This window comes from Oncorhynchus tshawytscha, linkage group LG01 (genome assembly GCF_018296145.1).
Source record: "Oncorhynchus tshawytscha isolate Ot180627B linkage group LG01, Otsh_v2.0, whole genome shotgun sequence".
In the NCBI taxonomy this organism is placed as follows: Eukaryota; Metazoa; Chordata; class Actinopteri; order Salmoniformes; family Salmonidae; genus Oncorhynchus; species Oncorhynchus tshawytscha.
Genome location: NC_056429.1, coordinates 61,952,301 through 61,974,628, shown reverse-complemented (window position 1 = coordinate 61,974,628; position 22,328 = coordinate 61,952,301). Strand labels below are relative to the sequence as shown.

At 42.5% G+C, this 22,328-nt stretch overlaps 1 protein-coding gene across 1 annotated transcript in view; it reads right to left on the bottom strand.

Moving 5' to 3' along the window:
• LOC112254573 (SH3 and PX domain-containing protein 2A) overlaps positions 1–20,044 on the bottom strand; it is a 77,141-nt gene extending 57,097 nt beyond the window's left edge. The window contains exons 1-3 of the mRNA XM_024427279.2: positions 19,603–20,044; positions 14,921–15,001; positions 187–262 (exon numbers count right to left, since the gene is read on the bottom strand). Coding sequence (XP_024283047.1) covers positions 187–262; positions 14,921–15,001; positions 19,603–19,674 — 229 coding nt within the window. The 5' untranslated portion in view covers positions 19,675–20,044. The remainder of the gene's footprint in view (positions 1–186; positions 263–14,920; positions 15,002–19,602) is intronic.
• Positions 20,045–22,328: the final 2,284 nt, after the last annotated feature.

The following is a 22,328-nucleotide window of genomic DNA, read 5'->3' as shown; positions in this document are numbered from 1 at the left end:
TGAAATCAACAACAAAAACACCACATCATTGGATTTAAGTTTAAAGAAAAAAAGACCAGTACGTTGATGACTTTTTGCAAATCAAATCCGTTTTTCACATTGATTAAATGTCATCACATACATTTTTTGGGTTGAAATGACGTGGAAACAACGTTGATTAAAACCAGTTTTTGTCAGCATGCTCACCTGGTAAGAAGGGAATTATTCTCTTTTTGGGGTCCTTCTGCCCTCCCTCCACTGGGAACTTGTCCAGGATCTGCATCTGAAAATAAAAAGAACGCAATGGATATCTTAACTTTTGTCTTCTAAAACTAAAGGATGGACACTTGTGGCAAACATCAAGATAACAGTTTGAATGAATACAGTCCTACGTGCTATGTTTTTTTTTTGTATGGTCAATGTTATTTCAAACTTAAATCGATTACTAGTGGTAATAAAGTATATTTGATAGTTATGTGACAGACAAAGCCAAGGGAGCTCAAAGTGGAGGAATGTTGATGAGATCATTGGAAAGAGAAGCACTTGGTGGTCCTGACCTCTTACAGACAACCTCCCAATTAAATTACTACAAATGTGGTCTGTATATCCAGACTCTGAAGAGCTACTACGTACCAGTCACCAGACACAGGCCCACTTTGATCTCTTATGTCACTCACAACAGTCATCTGAATCTGTGTCTATTAGTGTAGGTAGCCTAATCACATGAAGAGTTTCACTGAGTAAAATGTAAAATGGAGTAAAATGGAGTAACCTAATACTAGAATTGAGTTAGGGCAACAGGTGTGCATTTAGGAGAGGCCACCCAATGGGTACACACGGGTTGAATCAATGTTGTTTCCAAGTTATGTCAATGAAATTGAATAGACGTTGAATTGACTGTGCCCAGTGGGCATTCTGTATCAAGTGATATTTTATGACAAGATCACAAAAACAATCATTCTGCTGAACATGCGTGGATGCCTGCAAGTTTGCTCACGTGTATTTGGCTGTGTGTGTGTACGTACAGTACGAGTCAAAAGTTTGGACATACCTACTCATTCAAGGGTTTTTCTTAATTTTACTATTTTCTACACAGTAGAATAGTCTGCTGAAGAGGATAAATTCATTAGTTACCAGAACCTCAGAAATTGCAGCCCAAATAAATGCTTCACAGAGTGAACAGACACATCTCAACATCAACTGTTCAGAGGAGACTGCGTGAATCAGGCCTTCATGGTCGGATTGCTGCAAAGAAACCACTACTAAAGGACACCAATAAGAAGAAGAGACTTGGCTTGGTCCAAGAAACACGAGCAATGGACATTAGAACAGTAGAAACCTGTCCAAATTTGAGATTTTTTTTCCAATCGCCGTGTCTTTCTGAGATGCAGAGTAGGTGAACGGATGATCTCTGCATGTGTGGTTCCCACCGTGAAGCATGGAGGAGGAGGTGTGATGGTGCTTTGATGGTGACACTGTCTGTACTCTCTTAGAATTCAAGGCACAATTAACCAGCATGGCTACAACAGAATTCTGCAGCCATACGCCATCCCACCTGGTCTGCGCTTAGAGGGACTATCATTTATTTTTCAACAGAACAATGACCCAACAAACCTCCAGGTTGTGTAAGGGCTATTTTACCAAGAAGGAGACTGATGGAGTGCTCCGTCAGATGACCTGGCCTCCACAATCACCCAACCTCAACCCAATTGAGATGGTTTGGGATGAGTTGGACCACAGAGTGAAGGAAAAGCAGCCAACAAATGCTAAGCATATGTGGGAACTCCTTCAAGACAGTTGGAAAAGCATTCCAGGTGAAGCTGGTTGAGAGAATGCCAAGAGTGTGCAAAGCTGTCATCAAGGCAAAGGGTGGCTACTTTGAATAATCTCAAATATAAAATATATTTTGATTTGTTTAACACTTTTTTGATTCCTACATGATTCCATATGTACAGTGCCTTGCGAAAGTATTCGGCCCCCTTGAACTTTGCGACCTTTTGCCACATTTCAGGCTTCAAACATAAAGATATAAAACTGTATTTTTTTGTGAAGAATCAACATCAAGTGGGACACAATCATGAAGTGGAACGACATTTATTGGATATTTCATACTTTTTTAACAAATCAAAAACTGAAAAATTGGGCGTGCAAAATTATTCAGCCCCTTTACTTTCAGTGCAGAAAACTCTCTCCAGAAGTTCAGTGAGGTTCTCTGAATGATCCAATGTTGACCTAAATGACTAATGATGATAAATACAATCCACCTGTGTGTAATCAAGTCTCCGTATAAATGCACCTGCACTGTGATAGTCTCAGAGGTCCGTTAAAAGCGCAGAGAGCATCATGAAGAACAAGGAACACACCAGGCAGGTCCGAGATACTGTTGTGAAGAAGTTTAAAGCCGGATTTGGATACAAAAAGATTTCCCAAGCTTTAAACATCCCAAGGAGCGTGCAAGCGATAATATTGAAATGGAAGGAGTATCAGACCACTGCAAATCTACCAAGACCTGGCCGTCCCTCTAAACTTTCAGCTCATACAAGGAGAAGACTGATCAGAGATGCAGCCAAGAGGCCCATGATCACTCTGGATGAACTGCAGAGATCTACAGCTGAGGTGGGAGACTCTGTCCATAGGACAACAATCAGTCGTATATTGCACAAATCTGGCCTTTATGGAAGAGTGGCAAGAAGAAAGCCATTTCTTAAAGATATCCATAAAAAGTGTTGTTTAAAGTTTGCCACAAGCCACCTGGGAGACACACCAAACATGTGGAAGAAGGTGCTCTGGTCAGATGAAACCAAAATTGAACCTTTCGGCAACAATGCAAAACGTTATGTTTGGCGTAAAAGCAACACAGCTCATCACCCTGAACACACCATCCCCACTGTCAAACATGGTGGTGGCAGCATCATGCTTTGGGCCTGCTTTTCTTCAGCAGGGACAGGGAAGATGGTTAAAATTGATGGGAAGATGGATGGAGCCAAATACAGGACCATTCTGTAAGAAAACCTGATGGAGTCTGCAAAAGACCTGAGACTGGGACGGAGATTTGTCTTCCAACAAGACAATGATCCAAAACATAAAGCAAAATCTACAATGGAATGGTTAAAAAATAAACATATCCAGGTGTTAGAATGGCCAAGTCAAAGTCCAGACCTGAATCCAATCGAGAATCTGTGGAAAGAGCTGAAAACTGCTGTTCACAAATGCTCTCCATCCAACCTCACTGAGCTCGAGCTGTTTTGCAAGGAGGAATGGGAAAAAATGTCAGTCTCTCGATGTGCAAAACTGATAGAGACATACCCCAAGCGACTTACAGCTGTAATCGCAGCAAAAGGTGGCGCTACAAAGTATTAACTTAAGGGGGCTGAATAATTTTGCACGCCCAATTTTTCAGTTTTTGATTTGTAAAAAAAGTTTGAAATATCCAATAAATGTTATTCCACTTCATGATTGTGTCCCACTTGTTGTTGATTCTTCACAAAAAAATACAGTTTTATATCTTTATGTTTGAAGCCTGAAATGTGGCAAAAGGTCGCAAAGTTCAAGGGGGCCGAATACTTTCGCAAGGCACTGTATTATTTAATAGTTTTGATGTCTTCACTATTATTCTACAATGTAGAAAATAGTAAAAAATAAAGCAAAAGCCTTGAATGAGCAGGTGTGTCCAAACTTTTGACTGGTACTGTTTGTGTCTGTGTTCATAACCGCATCTGGCGTGCCGTGTGCATGAATAGATGAGTGCATTAATTGGTAAGTGTGCGAACATGGGCATGCCTAAGTGTCAAGTGTGTATCTGCTTGCGTCCCGCTCACCGACTTTCGAGTTTCCTGGTCTAATAAATCATTACAGTGTGCTAAAGTAAACCAATGCACATTGGAGACCTACAGTAACAATCCTGCTCAGCTCCAGATGTGGTCCTGCCCTGCCCTGCCTTGTTCCAGATATGCTCTGGAGAGGGACTGATGCTGTGAACAGTAAGCTCAAAATCACATACGTATCTAGGCCAGGGGACTGGGCCAAGGCCAAAGTGGCCAAAGGAACCAGGTGCATAAACAGTCCCAGGCTAATATGGGCAGAGCCATTATATCTGGTTTGGTTGTTTGAGAGGGTTAAAGAAAGAAAAATGTCCGCAACTGGTGATTTATTCAGATGCACAAAAAATGCTAAATTTAGATCAGAGTTGGATCTTCATCAGGTCATGAGAGACTTTCCAGCTAAAGTTTTTTTTTAAATTCTATTTCTCTACTGCTGTTGCTGAAACTTTAAATCTAATTTTGGACATTGGTATTTCCCTCTCCTTGGAAAATGGAATGCGCTCATTCTTATCCTTTGAGGTAGAGCTCTGCTACCTGACCAGAGACCGACATTATACATCGGGTTAGGGTGGGGAGAGAGATTACTTAACAGAAAATCTGAGTTTAGAGTGATGAAAAGGAGCTAACAGCTAACTGCTCTCTCATGTCTCGTCATTAAGCAGCTCAAATGGAGCTGATGCTATGTATACTCGAAGATCCAGAGCCGCCATGAGCAGAGCGCATGCAGAGCGAGCAGCGCGCAGGGAGCGAGTGACAGACAGAGAGGATCTAATGGATTTACTAATGGAGGAAGATATTTCTGATTTCGGGCAGATCCGGGTACTAGGGCTGTGGCGGTCATGACATTTTGTGAGCCAGTGATTGTCAAGCAAATCACTGCTGGTCTCATGGTAATTGACTGTTAATTAACATAAATACATTTAGCATCTCCTGGCTTCCACTCATAGCTTACAAGCCACTGATGCAGACCTTTGGAACAACAACATTTTTTAAAAAGTCTAATAAATCAATTTAATATAGTCTAAACCATCACAATAAATCCATTATTTATTTTAGACTCGTCTAAAGAAATATGATATGAAGAAAATGTAGTCTATTTCAGAAGAAAAAATAGCATTCACTGAGTTGTCCTTATGTATAGCCATACCAGGGTCCAACATAAGTGACTAGGCATGTGCAGCACAACATTACTTCACAGGAGAAGCATTTGAACATAAACTTCATTTTTATCAAAATGCATTTTTTGGAAGAAAATATATCTGGAAAATGTGAACTTCCATGTGCCTTAATAACAAACTTGTTATCCATAAATACGAATAAAATGGTTCAATTACTAGTTGTGAGGGAGATATAAGACGCTAGTTTCAGTGATTTTTGCAATTCGTTCCAGAGCGATGTCATTGATGTATACAGAAAAAAGAGTTGGCCCGAGAATTGAACCCTGTGGCACCTCCATAGAGACTGCCAGTGGTCCGGACAACAGGCCTTCCGATTTGACACGCTGAACTCTGTCTGAGAAGTAGTTGGTGAGGCAGGCGAGGCAGTCATTTGAGAAACCAAGCCTGTTGAGTCTGCCGATAAGAATGTGTTGATTGTAAGAGTTGAAGGCCTTGGCCAGGTCAATGAAGACGGCTGCACAGTATTGTCTCTTATCGATGGCGGTTATGATATCGTTTAGGACTTTGAGCGTGGCTGAGGTGCACCCATGACCAGCTCGTAAACAAGATTGCATAGTGGAGAAGGTATGGTGGGATTCAAAATGGTCGGTGATCTGTCTCAAAAGAGACAGATGGTCATAGACCTTCATAAATCTGGTAATGGCTACAAGAAGATCCACAAACAATTAAATATACCACTGAGCACTGTCAGGGCAATTATTAGAAAATTCAAAAGACATGGAACAGTTGAAAACCTCATGGATAGAGGACACAAATGCATTTTGCCCCCCAGGATAGGGAGGAGGATAGTGAAAGAAGCAACAAAATCCCCAAGAAATGCTGTGAAAGAATTGCAGTCCTTGGTGGTGTCTTGGGGTCACCAGGTTTCAAAAAGCACCATCAGACGCCACCTCCACATCCACAGGCTCTTTGGAAGGGTTGCCAGAAGAAAGCCCTTTCTGACCCCAAGACACAGATGCAAGCGCTTGGAGTTTGCCAAACGTCATTTAAATTATGACTGGAAGAAGGTGATCTGGTCAGATGAGACCAAAATTGAATGTTTTGGTCAGATACAGCATTGGCATGTTTGGCGTCGAAACAGAGATGCATACAAGGAGAGGCACCTCATACCCACAGTGAAATATGGAGGGGGGTCAGTGATATTTTGGGGTTGTTTTAATTCCAGAGGTCCAGGGGCACTGGTTAAGATTGATGGCATAATGAATTATACCAAGTATCAGGCAATTTTGGCTGACAATCTGGTTGCCTCTGCCAGAAGGCTGGGACTTTCCATAGACAATGACCAGAAACATACCTCAAGATCCATACAGAAATGGTTCTGTGACAACAAAATCAATGTTCTGCCATGGCCATCTCAGTCGCTGGACCTCAATCCAATCGAAAACCTGTGGGCTGAGTGGAAGAGGGCAGTTGATAAGCGCAAACCCAAGAATGTGAAGGATCTTGAAAGAATCTAAAAAAGAGGAATGGTCCAGAATCCCTCCAAATATGTTCCTTAACCTTGTCAAACTTTACAGGAAAAGACTCCATGCTGTTATCCTTGCCAGAGGTAGTTGCACTAAGTACTAAATGAGGAGTGCCAATAATTATGAAACCTTGATTTTGGGGATAGAATCTGTTAAGAAGCCTCTTGGACCTAGACTTGGCACTCCTGTACCACTTGCCATGTGGTAGCAGAGAGAACAGTCTATGACTAGGGTGGCTGGAGTCTTCGACAATTTTTAGGGCCTTCCTCTGACACCGCCTGGTATAGAGGTCTTGGATAGCGGGAAACTTGGCCCCAGTAAAGTACTGGGCCATTAGCACTATCTTCTGTAGTGCCTTGCTGTCAGAGACCGAGCAGTTGCCATACCAGGCAGTGATGCAACCAGGATGCTCTCCATGGTGCAGCTGTAGAACCTTTTGAGGATCTGAGGACCCATGCCAAATCTTTTCAGTCTCCTGAGGGGAATAGGTTTTGTCGTGCCCGCTTCACGACTGTCATGGTGTGCTTGGATCATGTTAGTTTGTTGGTGATGTGGATACCAAGGAACTTGAAGCTCTCAACCTGCTCCACTGCAGCCCCATCCATGAGAATGGAGGCATGCTCGGTCCTCTGTTTCCTGTAGACAACTCCTTTGTCTTGATCACGTTGAGGGAGAGGTTGTTGTCTTGGCACCACACAGCCAGGTCTCAGCCAGGTCTCACGGCCACCTTCTCCCTATATATAGGCTGTCTCGTAGTTGTCGGTGATCAGGCCTTCCACTGTTGTGTCATCTGCAAGTTTAATGATGGTGTTAAGAGTCCTGCCTTGCCGTGCAGTCATGAGTGAACAGGGAGTACAGGAGGGGACTGAGCATGCACCCCTGAGGGGCCCCTGTGTTGAGGATCAGCGTGGCGGATGTGTTGTTACCTACCCTTACCACCCGGGGGCGGCCCATCAGTACAGGATCAAGTAGCAGAGGGAAGTGTTTAGTCCCAGGGTCCTTAGCTTATTGATGAGCTTTGAGGGCACTATGGTGTTGAACGCTACGTTTTAGTAAATGAATAGCACAGGTGTTCATTTTGTCTAGGTGGGAAAGGGCAGTGTGGAGTAAAATAGAGACTGCATCATCTGTGGATCTGTTGGGGTGGTATGCAAATTGGAGTGGGTCTAGGGATTCTGGGATGATGGTGTTGATGTGAGCCATGACCAGCCTTTCAAAGCACTTCATGGATACAGACGTGAGTGCTTCGAGTCACTGTGGGGACAACATCATCGATGCACTTATTGATGAAGCCAATGACAGATGTGGTGTACTCCTCAATGCCATTGGAGGAATCCTGGATCATATTCCAATCTGTGCTAGCAAGACAGTCCTGTAGCTTAGCATCTGATTCATCTGACCACTTTTTTATTGATCTGGTCACGGGTGCTTCCTGCTTTAATTTTTGCTTTTAAGCAGGAATCAGGAGGATAGAATAATGGTCAGATTTGCTAAATGGAGGGCAAGGGAGAGCATTGTATGCATCTCTGTGTGTGGAGTATAGATTGTCCAGAGTTCATTTCCCTCTGGTTGCACATTTAACATGCTGATAGAAATTTGGTAAAATGATTTAACTTTCCCTGCATTAAAGTCCCCGGCTACTAGGAGCGCTGCCTCTTGGTAAGCGTTTTCTTGTTTGCTTATGGTGGAATACAGCTCATTCAACGCTACTTGGTGCCAGCCTCTGAGTTTGGTGGTATGTAAACAGCTACAAAGAATACAGATTAAAACTCTCTCGCTAGGTAGTGTGGTCTACAGCTTATCATTAGAAACTCTACCTCAGGCGAGTTCGAGACTTCCTTAGATATCGTGCACCAGCTGTTGTTTACAAAAATACATAGACCGCCGCCCCTTGTCTTACCAGACGCTGCTGTTCTATCCTGCCGGTACATCAAATAACCAGCCAGCTGTATGTTGATATTGCCATCGTTCAGCCATGACTCAGTGAAGCAAAAGATGTTACAGTTTTTAATGTCCCATTGGTAGTTCAATCTTCCCAGTAACTCGTCAATTTTACTGTCCAAAGATTGCATGTTTGCTATCAGAATTGAGGGAAGTGGGGGTTTATTCGATCGCCTCCAACTTCTCAGAAGACCGCCTGCTCTTTGGCCTCTCTTTCTATGCTTCTTCTTCACGCGTATCACTGGGGTCAGGGCCTGTTCCCAAGGGAGCCCTATCCTCTGCGTCGGGCTCGTGAAAGAAGAAAAAGGATTCTGCTAGTCCGTGGTGAGTAATCGCAGTCCTGATATCTAGAAGTTATTTTCAGGATACAGGATGCTCTTGCCAGCATACTTAGGGTCCAACATCTACGCTGCTTAAGGAGACTGTCAAACATGATGACAACACCACCCCAACGGGTGTTGCTGGGCAGCTTCAATGTGATGCTCTTATTCTTCTCACTTTACTTGGTGAGGTACATTGCTGCTATAACTTGATGACCCTTCACATACCTAACCATTTCCTTGGCTCTCTTGTAGAGTGTATCCATTGTTTTCGGTGCTATGATGTCCTTGAGGAACTAAATCAATGCATGAGCAGCACAGCCAGTGGGTGTGATGTGAGGGTAGGACTCCACCACTTTAGACCAAGCAGCCTTCATGTTCGCAGCATTGTCTGTCACCAGCACAAATACCTTCTGTGGTCCAAGGTCATTGATGACTGCCTTCATCTCATCTGCAATGTAGAGACCAATGTGTCTGTTGTTCTTTGTGTCTGTACTCTTGTAGAATACTGGTTGAGGGGTGGAGATGATGTAGTTAAATATATATATATCCTTGCCCACGACCATTCGACCACCCATCAGAGATGATTGCAGTACAGTTTGCTTTCTCTATGATTTGCTTGACTTTCACTTGCACTCTGTTGAACTCTGCATCTAGCAAATTAGTAGATAAAGCATGTCTGGTTGTAGGGGTGTATGCTGGGCAAAAAATTAGAAATCCCTTCCAATACACATTGCCTGTGAGCATCAGAGGTGAACCAGTTGCATACACAGCTTGAGCATTTCTCAGACTACATTCCTCCATTGAAAAAGAAAATCTAATTCCAGGAGGACCATGAGCTGTTGTGTGTTTTGACATTAAATTCAAACAGCTATGTATTATATTTTACATTACTCCCTAACTGAAATGATTGCCAAAAGTCAATGACTAGGCTACTCAAGTATATTTTTACTTTACCATAAAAAGCATATCTGAAGCACAGGCATACAAAAACATAAACCCAAAGAGAGGAGGGAGAGAGGGAGACAGAAAGAGACAGTGAGTACCGTTCAGCTTTTTGACAGAAAAAGGGTGGGAAAAAACTGAATTCCATGTTTGTTTGTTTTTTTTACCTTTATTGAAATAGGCAAGTCAGTTAAGAACAAATTCTTATTTACAATGACTGCTTACCGGGGAACAGTGAGTTAACTTCCTTGATCAGAGGCAGAACGACAGATTTTAACCTTGTCGGCCCAGGGATGCACAAAGTTTGCTGCTTCAGTGTCTTTAGATGTTTTTGTCAGATGTTACTATGGAATACTGAAGTATAATTATAAGCATTTCATAAGTGGCAAAGGCTTTTATTGACAATTACATGAAGTTGATGCAAAGAGTCAATATTTTAAGTGTTGACCCTTCTTTTTAAATACCTCTGCAATATGCCCTGGCATGCTGTCCATTAACTTCTGGGCCATATCCTGACTGATGGCGGCCCATTATTGCATAATCAATGCTTGGAGTTTGTCAGAATTTGTGGGTTTTTGTTTGTCCACCCGCCTCTTGAGGATTGACCACAAGTTCTCAATGGGATTATGTTCTGGGGAGTTTCCTGGCCATGGACCCAAAATATCAATCTTTTGTTCCCCGAGCCACTTAGTTATCACTTTTCCCTTATTGCAAGGTGATCCATCATGCTGGAAAAGGCATTGTTCGTCACCAAACTGTTCCTGGATGGCTGGGAGAAGTTGCTCTCGGAGGATGTGTTGGTACCATTCTTTATTCATGGCTTTATTTTTAGGCAAATTTGTGAGTGAGCCCACTCCCTTTGCTGAGAAGCAACCCCACACATGAATGGTCTCCAGATGCTTTACTGTTGGCATGACACAGGACTGATGGTAGCGCTCACCTTGTCTTCTCCGGACAAGCTTTTTTCCGGATGCCCCAAACAATCGTAAAGGGTATTCATCAGAGAAAATGACTTTACCCCAGTCCTCAGCCGTCCAATCCCTGTACCTTTTGCAGAATATCAGTCTGTCCCTGATGTTTTTCCTGGAGAAAAATGGCTTCTTTGCTGCCCTTCTTGACACCAGGCCATCCTCCAAAAGTCTTCGCCTGACTGTGCGTGCAGATGCACTCACACCTGCCTGCTGCCATTCCTGGGTGTCTGGTTAGACTGTAAACTCTCCTTCCAGACTCACATTAAGCATCTCCAATCCAAAATTAAATCTAGAATCGGCTTCCTATATCGCAACAAAGCGTCATTCACTCATGCTGCCAAACATACCATCGTAAAACTGACCATCCTACCGATCCTCGACTTCGGTGATGTCATCTATAAAATAGCCTCCAACACTCTACTCAACAAACTGGATGCAGTCTATCACAGTGCAATCCGTTTTGTCACCAAAGCCCCATACACTACCCACCATTCCGACCTGTACGCTCTCTTTGTTTGGCCCTCGCTTCATACTCGTCGCCAAACCCACTGGCTACAGGTTATCTACAAGTCTCTGCTAGGTAAAGCCACGCCTTATCTCAGCTCACTGACCACCGTAGCAGCACCCACTTGTAGCACGCGCTCCAGCAGGTATATCTCACTGGTCACCCCCAAAGCCAATTCCCCCTTTGGTCGTCTTTCCTTCCAGTTCTCTGCTGCCCATGACTGGAACGAATTGCAAAAATCTCTGAAGCTGGAGACTCACATCTCCCTCACTAGCTTTAAGCACCAGCTGTCAGGGCAGCTTACAGATCACTGCACCTGTACATAGCCCATCTATCTACCTACCTCACCCCCATACTGGTATCTATTTATTTATTTATTTTGCTCCTTTGCACCCCAGTATCTCTACCTGCACATTCATCTTCTGCCAATCTACCATTCCAGTGTTTAATTGCTATATTGTAATTACTTCGCCACCATGGCCTATTTATTTCCTTACCTCAATTGCACTCGCTGTATATAGACTTTTTGTTTTCTTTTGTTCTACTGTATTATTGACTGTATGTTTTGTTTATTCCATGTGTAACTCTGTAACTCTGAGATGATCTGATCTGATTCTGCTCCAATGCCTCAACCCAAAAATAAGGCAACTATGGGACCTGTAGAGGAGTTTCCTTCCAAGTGGAGAGTGAAGGGAAACGGGGCCAACTTGCATATGCCACAATCCCCCAGTGGAATGTCATGATCTCTGTGTTATGTCTTCTGTGATCCAAGGGTGTGGAGCGGGGAAGTTTATTTAGGGTAGAATCTCTGTTTGACTCAGGGTAATTTCTGCGTAGCTCAAAATTTGTGTGTCAAACCATTTCCTTCAGCCACACACATAAAATGATGTTGTAGGAATGCTCAGCATCATTTTACACCCAACAATATTAAAGCCTTTATTGAGCTAAATTTCAGGAACTGGTGAGAAATGTGATGACTTATGTGTTTTACACTCAGCAAAAGATGAGGGAAGAGTCAAGCTGATTTGAAAAAATGGTTTCTAGTGATTTATGATTGCATTCCTGAGGAGCACTAAAGAGCTCTGATGTGTGCTAGAGAGTTTGGCAACATTAGGAGTAAGTGTACATAAACCATCACCATACTTCATCTTAAATAGAAATCACTAGCTAAGCTAGTAAACACTGGCTAACAATACTACACAGCTAGCTGTCAGGAGTTACTGCATCTTGAAAACAGACAACAAACTATGACAGGCAATTTCATAAACACGTGAAAAAGTGCGGCTTCACGTTACAACTGTCTACACACCATCCACAAAGTATTGAGCTGAGATGTAATTATTTCTTAATAAAGTATATTATGATTCCTTGGCGAGCCAGAGAGTGCAAAGCATGTTCCTGTTCCCTGCAAGCATCTATCTGAACAGTGTGATTGAGCTTAAAGGGCAGAGAACAGAGATGAGCTTCAAATGAACAGTAGGTGTTTGTTGGCACCATGGCACAAACACTTACTCAAACAAACAGGGTTTGTTTCTACTTAGCAGAAAACAAGAATTGAAGAGTGGTCAGATGAGCCACTAGAAGATTTCATAGAATAGAGAGGAATTAAGGAGTGGATCATGTACACTAACTATTGCTAGATTTCATCAACATTAGTAGCCCTAAATAAGTACAATAACATCTCATAATGTTCCAACCGGCCGTGACCAGGAATCCCATAATCCCATAGCACAATTGGCCCAGCGTCGCCTGGGTTAGGGGAGGGTTTGGCTGCCCTTATCTCTCTCTTTCATCATCTTTGGTGGTCATTGCACTCCCCAGTGGCCTTCCCTCATTCCTGATCATGACTTCCCCTTCATTCCATCCAGTGCATGTTGGGATTGGGCATGCCGTCTCCTCAGCTGGATACTATACCCCCATGGAGGTTGCAAATGTCACTGGCCTGGAAGAATGACTTCCAGGAGACTCAATCACTCCATCAGTATTCAGTGTTTTCATCAACAGATCTATAAAGCACACCAGCATGAGTAGCAGCTGCTATTGTGTCAGCTAATGGGGATCCTAATAAAATACGAAACACCAAGCCTGTGTGAACGTATCATTCTCAAATTGGGCTACAATAGAATCAAGCTTTAAACTTAACTGGTTCCGGAAAAACACAAAACATTGTTCAGATGAGGATTTGGAGATGTTGGTGACGATAACTAACCCTGTTAGCTGTAATGTTATGATCATGGTTGTGAGTGACACGTGGAGAATCCATTTCGTGGATCATGCAATGACTCTGCCCTTGTTGCTGTACCTGGTCCCACAATGATAAACTATACATCTGTATCATATACTTTCAGCCAGTGCATTCAATATGATGACTAAACAACACCGTAACTGATTAATGGACCATACAGTATGACTATGTTCAAAGACCTATAAGGGACTTGTAAAAGGCAGTATCTCCACCCATTCCTTGTGTGGACAGCTGTTGACCGTTTCTCCTCACTGATTAGCACAGACAGTGAGCCAGAGCCAGCAGCAGTGATTTCTGGACAAGACTAATATTTACAGACAGAGAGACAGGGGAGATGCTATGTTTCCATCAAACAGAGCAGGACAGCAGAATTTTCCTGGCTATTACCAAGTGCCCCTGGAACAAAGGGTTTCCTCTGCAGCCTTCATCACGGTCATGAGACCTGTAATACAGTCTGGCTGGACATAACAAGGTTTTACTGGCCATAATGTGGTTGTCTGACCTATCTACCTCACTTTTGAGGCAGCAGCAGGTAGCCTAGTGGTGGCAGGTAGCCTAGTGGTTAGCGCGTTGGACTCGTAACCCGAAAGGTTGCAAGATCAAATCCCTGAGCTGACAAGGTAAAAAATCTGTTGTTCTGCCCCTGAAGGCAGTTAACCCACTGTTCCTAGGCTGTCATTGTAAATAAGAATTTGTTCTTAACTGACTTGCCCAGTAAAATATAAAAAAGGTTAAGAGCCTCTTCCAACTGTGAAATGCAATGTAATTAAAGTGTAATGAGAGAGTATCAGACAGGGTTTCACAGAGACTTGATACCGATTTATGCACATACATCCACATTTTCTTCCTACCATTACAGAGACCGGAGAGCCCACCCTGTTCAGAGCTGTGGTGGGCTCTCCTTATGTGTCTTTATGGGTTTCAATTGGAATGTTTGGGATCAGAAGCCCAAGAAGTTTCCCTCAAGGGCATTGATGTCCCTCCAACCGATTAAGGGGCAACTTCACCCCACAGCCAATCTCTCAGCCTGAGGTAATTCTTTCCTCTCTCACGACTAGTCTGCAGGACATATGACACGTGTGCAATGGGATTTTCCCTACTTCAGTCAGGAACCAGTGGTCTTCAATGTTGCGGCTTCCCCTGATTGAAACATAATGTTGTGGGAAATACACTGAGAGCATTGAGGTTTGACTCCCCATTGAGCAGCAGATGGCCATCACAAAAACATTTATGTTGGTCTCATCTCATAGAGAACCTCATAGCAATGTTTTTTGCAACATATTGCAATATATCATAAGTATTATCATCCATTTAGAGGGCAGCAGGTCAGTTTGATAGGAAATCCATTGAACCTCCATGGACAAGGTTGAGAAAGGGTGAGTGAGGAAATGTATGCATGGTAAGAAAAATAGCTCTGTGAGATGCTATAGCATACAGATTCACTGTTTTTAATGCAAGTTCACCTTACTATAAGTTTAAGATGATTGAGTGCATGATCAAACAGATACTGGGGAATGGTTCTACATCATTGTTCTATGGTGAAACTTACCTGGAGATCGAAAAAAGTGCTGTATCTCCTGTAGATGACATGAGAGGTGGAGTCAGAGTATGTGACATTGATGAGGTACACCTACGGAAGAAAACACACAAGGAAGACTTATTAACAACAAAGTCTCATTCATCAAAGACACATAATATCACTTAGTTTTGACTGTCCCCAAACTTACATAGAGCATTCCCTTCAGACTAAACTTCAAGAGGTCAGTAGAGGTCAAGTTAACTCATTAGGCCTGTCTGTCAGCACACACCTCATTTGAATCATGTGTGGGGTCATAGAGGGGGTCAACAGGTTTTAACCATTTGCCACTTTATTCTGGGTTTGAAATTCAAACAACTCAAGGAAATAATCCAATATTTACACTTCATTGGCTCTTACTTTGATAGTAACTCCAGCTAGTTAGGTTACATTTCCGAGTATTTTACAATCTTGTTTTGTCAGACTCTAGTCTACAGCCATGGCATAGATTCCACAGGGGGCTGTTGGCTATAACTATATGGCTAGAGTGGGAGCTCTCCCTGGCACTCACTATGTGCCACAAACACTTGGGCACACCCTTTCTTCTTCTGCAGAAACATATGCTATTGTTCTGCATTTGCATGTGAGTTTTGAGTGTTGTTACACATGGCTACAATCTGTAAAAATGTAAATGTCCTACATGAAATCAAGTCTTGATTTTACATCATAGTTCACTACAGAAACAATGTGCTGCAGGGTGGAACAAGTTCCTGTGCAGTTAATTGAGTGCTGATGGCATGACCAAATGCCTTGGATAATGTGTTTCGAAAACAGTGTCTTAAAGTGTGGTAAATACAGTACCCTTTGAGCATGTCTACAAGAATGCATAGAGAGTACATTTTGAGCTGTGCAGTTCACGGTAATGTCAGTTCAGACTAGAGGTTGACCGATTAATCGGAATGGCCGATTAATTAGGGCCGATTTAAAGTTTTCGTAACAATCGGAAATCGTTATTTATTTATTTTTTTACACCTTTATTTATCCTTTATTTAACTAGGCAAGTCAGTTAAGAACACATTCTTATTTTCAATGACGGCCTAGGAACGGTGGGTTAACTGCCTTGTTCAGGGGCAGAATGACAGATTTTACATTGTCAGCTCGGGGATTCAATCTTGCAACCTTACATGCTGACCAGACCGGACACGTCTGGTCCGCGCGCCAACGAGCGTCTGCGACACCAAGGGCTAAAATAGAACTCATTCCTATTTCTGACGCAGATCGCTCTGAAAGTCCTGCCTCTCCCATCTCCTTATTGGTTTATAGAAGCAGGTACCCACGTGCCATCTCCTCATTGGTTATACCCACGAGGGTGACTGATAGACGAACTGTTTTGCCGGTAGTTGTGGTAATACCATTAGATGTGATCACCATATAAGTTAAACAATGAAAAAGCCTGGAAGGAGGAGAGATGACTAGAAACTATTTGGTTGGCCGTTTTATGTGTGGATTAATTGTCGGAGTAGAGGTCCTTGTGCATTTCAGGTAAAATAACAACTCAATGTTTATATCCCAGGACAAATTAGCTAGCAACAGCAAGCTAGCTAAATAGGACAAATTAACGTTAGCTAGCAAGTGCAAGCTAACTAGCTAAATTGCCATACATGTTTAATGATTTTCGAACTGTCCAAAAATTAATGTAATTGGTTCAGTTTGTTTTGATATTTTAACCTGTGTGTCGTGATCGTGTTTGGTGCACGAGCGCAGCCGGTTTGGGTTCCGTGTTACAGTTAACTAGTCCAACTCTCTAACCACCCGATAAGACTGCCTGTTACGCGAATGTAGTAAGAAGCCAAGGTAAGTTGCTAGCTAGCATTAAACTTACCTTATAAAAACAATCAATCAATCATAATCACTAGTTAACTACACATGGTTGATGATATTACTAGTTTATCTAGCGTGTCCTGCGTTCCATATAATCGATGTGGTGCGTATTCGCGAAAAAGGACTGTCTTGCTCCAATGTGTACCTAACCATAAACATCAATGCCTTTCTTAAAATCAATACACAAGTATATATTTTTAAACCTGCATATTTAGTTAATATTGCCTGCTAACCTGGCTCGTTGCGAACTCTGTGAAGACTATTTCTTCCTAACAAAGAGAGCCAACTTCGCCAAACGGGGGATGATTTAACAAAAGCGCATTTGTGAAAAAAATCACAATCGTTGCACGACTGTACCTAACCATAAACATCAATGCCTTTCTTAAAATCAATACACAGAAGTATATATTTTTAAACCTGCATATTTAGCTAAAAGAAATCCAGGTTAGCAGGCAATATTAACCAGGTGAAATTGTGTCACTTCTCTTGCGTTCATTGCACGCAGAGTCAGTGTATATGCAACAGTTTGGGCCGCCTAATTTGCCAGAATTTTACTTAATTATGACATAACATTGAAGGTTGTGCAATGTAACAGGAATATTTAGACTTATGGATGCCACCCTTTAGATAAATTACGGAACGGTTCCGTATTTCACTGAAAGAATAAACGTCTTGATTTCGAGATGAAAATTAAGTCTATGATTTGATAGAGCAGTCTGACTGAGCGATGGTAGGCAACAGCAGGCTCGTAAGCATTCATTCAAACAGCACTTTCGTGCGTTTTGCCAGCAGCTCGTCGCTGTGCTTCAAGCATTGAGCTGTTTATGACTTCAAGCCTATCAACTCCCGAGATTAGGCTGATGTAACCAATGTGAAATGGCTAGCTAGTTAGCGGGGTGCGCGCTAATAGCGTTTCAAACGTCACTCGCTCTGAGACTTGGAGTGGTTGTTCCCCTTGCTCTGCAAGGGCCGTGGCTTTTGTGGAGCGATGGGTAACGCTGCTTCGAGGGTGGCTGTTGTTGATGTGTTCCTGGTTCGAGCCCAGGTAGGGGTGAGGAGAGGGCCTATAAGAACATCCAATAGTCAAAGATATATGAAATACAAATTGTATAGAGAGAAATTGTCCTATAATTCCTATAATAACTACAACTTAAAACTTCTTACCTGGGAATATTGAAGACTCCTGTTAAAAGGAACCACCAGCTTTCATACGTTCTCATGTTCTGCGCAAGGAACTTAAATGTTAGCTTTTTTACATGGCACATATTGCACTTTTACTTTCTTCTCCAACACTTTGTTTTTGCATTATTTAAACCAAATTGAACATGTTTCATTTTATTTGAGGCTAAATTGATTTTATTGGTGTATTATATTAAGTTAAAATAAGTGTTCATTCAGTATTGTTGTAATTGTCATTATTACAAATACATATATTTTTTAAATCGGCCGATTAATCGCTATCAGCTTTTTTTTGGTCCTCCAATAATCGATATCAGTGTTGAAAAATCATAATCGGTCGACCTCTAGTTCAGACACCTCATTTGTTCGTATGACATACATTTAGTATATTTATCATGGCAGTGTTTTGGGCCCAACATGGTACTGCTGAATGTACAATACAGATGTAGGATTTTAATTTGAGCCAGTTTGATACAGTAGGAAAATAATACTGCAGCAACAGAAAATGTGAATAATAGATACATTTTTCATGAGGGAAAATCAAGTCCGAAATGTCAAAGTGGAAATTCCAAACTTCAGATGCCTTTTTAAACCTGAAATACACTACATGTTTTACATTCCCTGCATTTCTGGAATGTTCTCCTGGAACAGGGTGATCAAATTAAGATCCTACATTTGTAAAATAAAAAATAAAATAAAAATCACATTCCTTTAAAATAATAATGGGTTGCAAACTTGCAATAAAATCCAACATGGTATCTGACCATATCCACATCACTCTGCATGCAAGTCAGCATAAGATCTGCATGACTATCAAATTCTCAAGACTTTGTCAGAGGTCAAATTCTACAAAATATCTCCATGATGACAGGATATTAAGCAAAAACGCCTGCCATTAAAGCTAGGGTATGTGGATACTGTTATTACGTATTCTTAGTAGCTAAAAGCTAAAGGACATAGGACTTTATCCAAGGCAAGTGAAACAAAGGGTTGTCAATACTTTGTCATTGTCCCATTTGATTCATATATAGTATAGATCACTTTGTCATTTTAACAACATTTCTTTTTGGACCTATCGCCAAGTTCAGCGGTAGTACTGTAGTTTCCAAGGGCTCTCCCAGTTCTTGTGTCCAGTGTCCCTCTCTTGCCCGTGCAAGGAAGTCACACTGGAACCTTGGACACAAAATACTGTTTGCTTCTTTCCTCTCTATAAAACAGGATAAGCATTTTTCAGTGTCTTAGCTCATAGACAATGAGATTTGTTGTATGTTTTCCTCACTGGACTTCCCAGGCTAGCAGCATCTCCTAATGTGACACCCCAGGGGGAAGGATTTGCACTGGGCTTAGCGACCTCGGGGAGGACTGGTTACATTGATCCTCTCTCTGCTTAATTAATCCTATTGGACCTGGTGGACTAATTTATTTTCCTCCATAGAGACAAGCATTGTTCCCACTTGTCCCAGCGCATTAAGTCTACAATATGGATAACTGAGGTTCTTACTTATTGATAGAAGAATTACCACAAAAGTATAATAAAACAATTAACCTGTGCACGTATTGACAGTAATAGCTCAGACAAAACTTCAGTGCATTGTTTATGATCATGAAGCACAAGCCAAGTGTCTGGCACTGGCAGAGACAAATAGAGTACTCACGTAATGTTTAGATGGATTCCGCTTCTTCTGCACATCCATAACTTTCACTTCAAGGACCGTTCGGACCTGCATCTTGAATTTAAAAAGTTATCATACAATCCTGTAATCCAGCTGGCAGAAAATGAGTAATGTGGGGGTTCCTCTTATTGTCAAAAAATAAAGTTTCAGCAGGTCAAGCTATCAAAGCTCAAATCTCCCTATAAAGACAATGTAGGCCAAAATAAACCTCCTTGTTTGTCAAGTAAAATTTGACGTAGCAATGCACGTATTGGAGCGCTCAGATCCACTACATACATACAATCAATGCAAGTTGCCAGCTTCCAGTCGCCGGTTATTTTTGCTGAGCAAGAAAAACTGTGAACAACACACTGAACAGAGGGAGGATGGCGGATTCGCGAGCGCATAATGCAGAGCACTGCTCAGCTTCAGCCCTCCTTGGAAGAAAAGTAGGTTGGACCTTGTAGGTTGGACCCTGTTCTTCTTCGGTATCATGGTGTGAGCACATTTTGTTCGTGCAAGCCGCGGTAATATGTGTTCAGTCCCCTTACATTTTGTGATACAAAAAATAAAAATGATGATGCAAAATTGTAATAATATTAATAAGTGCACCACCAACTACTCCTACACCTACAGGCGGGAAGTTTACTTACACTTAGGTTGGAGTCATTATGTATGTCCTGCCGTAAATACCTACCCTAGAATTTCGAAGCAAACAGCTGGAGGCAGGGCTTTCTCCTATAGAGCTCAATTTTTATGGAATGGTCTGCCTACCCATGTGAGAGACTCAGACTCGGTCTCGACCTTTAAGTCTTTATTGAAGACTCATCTCTTCAGTAGGTCCTATGATTGAGTGTAGTCTGGCCCAAGAGTGTGAAGGTGAATAGAAAGGCACTGGAGCAACAAACCGCCTTTGCTGTCTCTGCCTGGCCGGTTCCCCTCTCTCTACTGGGATTCTCTGCCTCTAACCCTATTACAGGGGCTGAGTCACTGGCTTACTGGTGTTCTTCCATGCCTTCCCTACTCACTGACGTGATCGTCCTGCCTGAGTTTTTAAAAATTCCAGCGTCCTGTGTGAATTTAAGTATGCTCTCTCTAATTCTTTCTTTCTCTCGGAGGAGGACCTGAGCCCTAGGACCATGCCTCAGGACTACCTGGCCTGATTACTCTTTGCTCTCCCCAGTCCACCTGGATGTGCTGCTGCTCCAGTTTCAACTGTTCTGCTTGGGTTGTGCCGTGGCGGAGATCTTTGTGGGCTATACTCGTCTCAGGATGGTAAATTGGTGGTTGAAAGTATCCCTGTAGTGGTGTGGGGGCTGTACTTTGGCAAAGTGGGTGGGGTTATATCCTGTCTGTTCGGCCATGTCCGGGGGTATCGTCGGACGGGGCCACAGTGTCTCCCGACCCCTCCTGTCTCAGCCTTCAGTATTTATGCTGCAGTAGTTTATGTGTCGGGGGCTAGGGTCAGTCTGTTATATCTGGAGTATTTCTCCTGTCTTATCCGGTGTCCTGTGTAAATTTAAGTATGCTCTCTCTAATTCTTTCTTTCTCTCGGAGGAGGACATGAGCCCTAGGACCATGCCTCAGGACTACCTGGCCTGATGACTCTTTGCTCTCCCCAGTCCACCTGGATGTGCTGCTGCTCCAGTTTCAACTGTTCTGCCTGAGGCTATTGAACCCTGTCCTGTTCACCGGACGTGCTACCTGTCCCAGACCTGCTGTTTTCAACTCTCTAGAGACAGCAGGAGCGGTAGAGATACTCTGAATGATCGGCTATGAAAAGTCAACTGACATTTACTGCTGAGGTGCTGACCTGTTGCACCCTCGACAACCTCTATGATTATTATTATTTGACCCTGCTGGTCATCTATGAACATTTGAACATCTTGGCCATGTTCTGTTATAATCTCCACCCGGCACAGCCAGAAGAGGACTGGCCACCCCTCAGAGCCTGGTTCCTCTCTATGTTTCTTCCTAGGTTCTGGCCTTTCTATGGAGTTTTTCCTAGCCACCGTGCTTCTACACCTGCATTGCTTGCTGTTTGGGGTTTTAGTCTGGGTTCCTGTTCAGCACTTTGAGATATCAGCTGATGTAAGAAGGGCTTTATAAATACATTTGATTTGATTCGATTGGAATAAAACTCATTTTTTAACCACTCAACAAATTTCTTGTTAACAAACTATAGTTTTGGCAAGTCGGTTAGTACATCTACTTTGTGCATGACACAAGTAATTTGTCCAACAATTGTTTACAGACAGATTGTTTCACTTATTATTTACTGTATCACAATTCCAGTTGGTCAGAAGTTTACCTACTGTACACTAAGTTGACTGTGCCTTTAAACAGCTTGGAAAATTCCAGAAAATTTAGAAGCTTCTGATAGGCTAATTGACATCATTTGAGTCAATTGGAGGTGTACCTGTAGATGTATTTCAAGGCCTACCTTCAAACTCAGTGCCTCTGCTTGACATCATGGTAAAATCAAAAGAAATCAGCCAAGTCCTCAGAAAATAAATTGTGGACCTCCACAAGTCTGGTTCATCCTTGGGAGCAATTTCCAAACACCATGTTCATCTGTACAAACAATAGTACGCAAGTATAAACACCATGGGACCACGCAGCCGTTATACCGCTCAGGAAGGAGACGCATTCTGTCTCCTAGAGATGAACATACTTTGGTGCGAGAAGTACAAATCAATCCCAGAACAACAGCAAAGGACCTTGTGAAG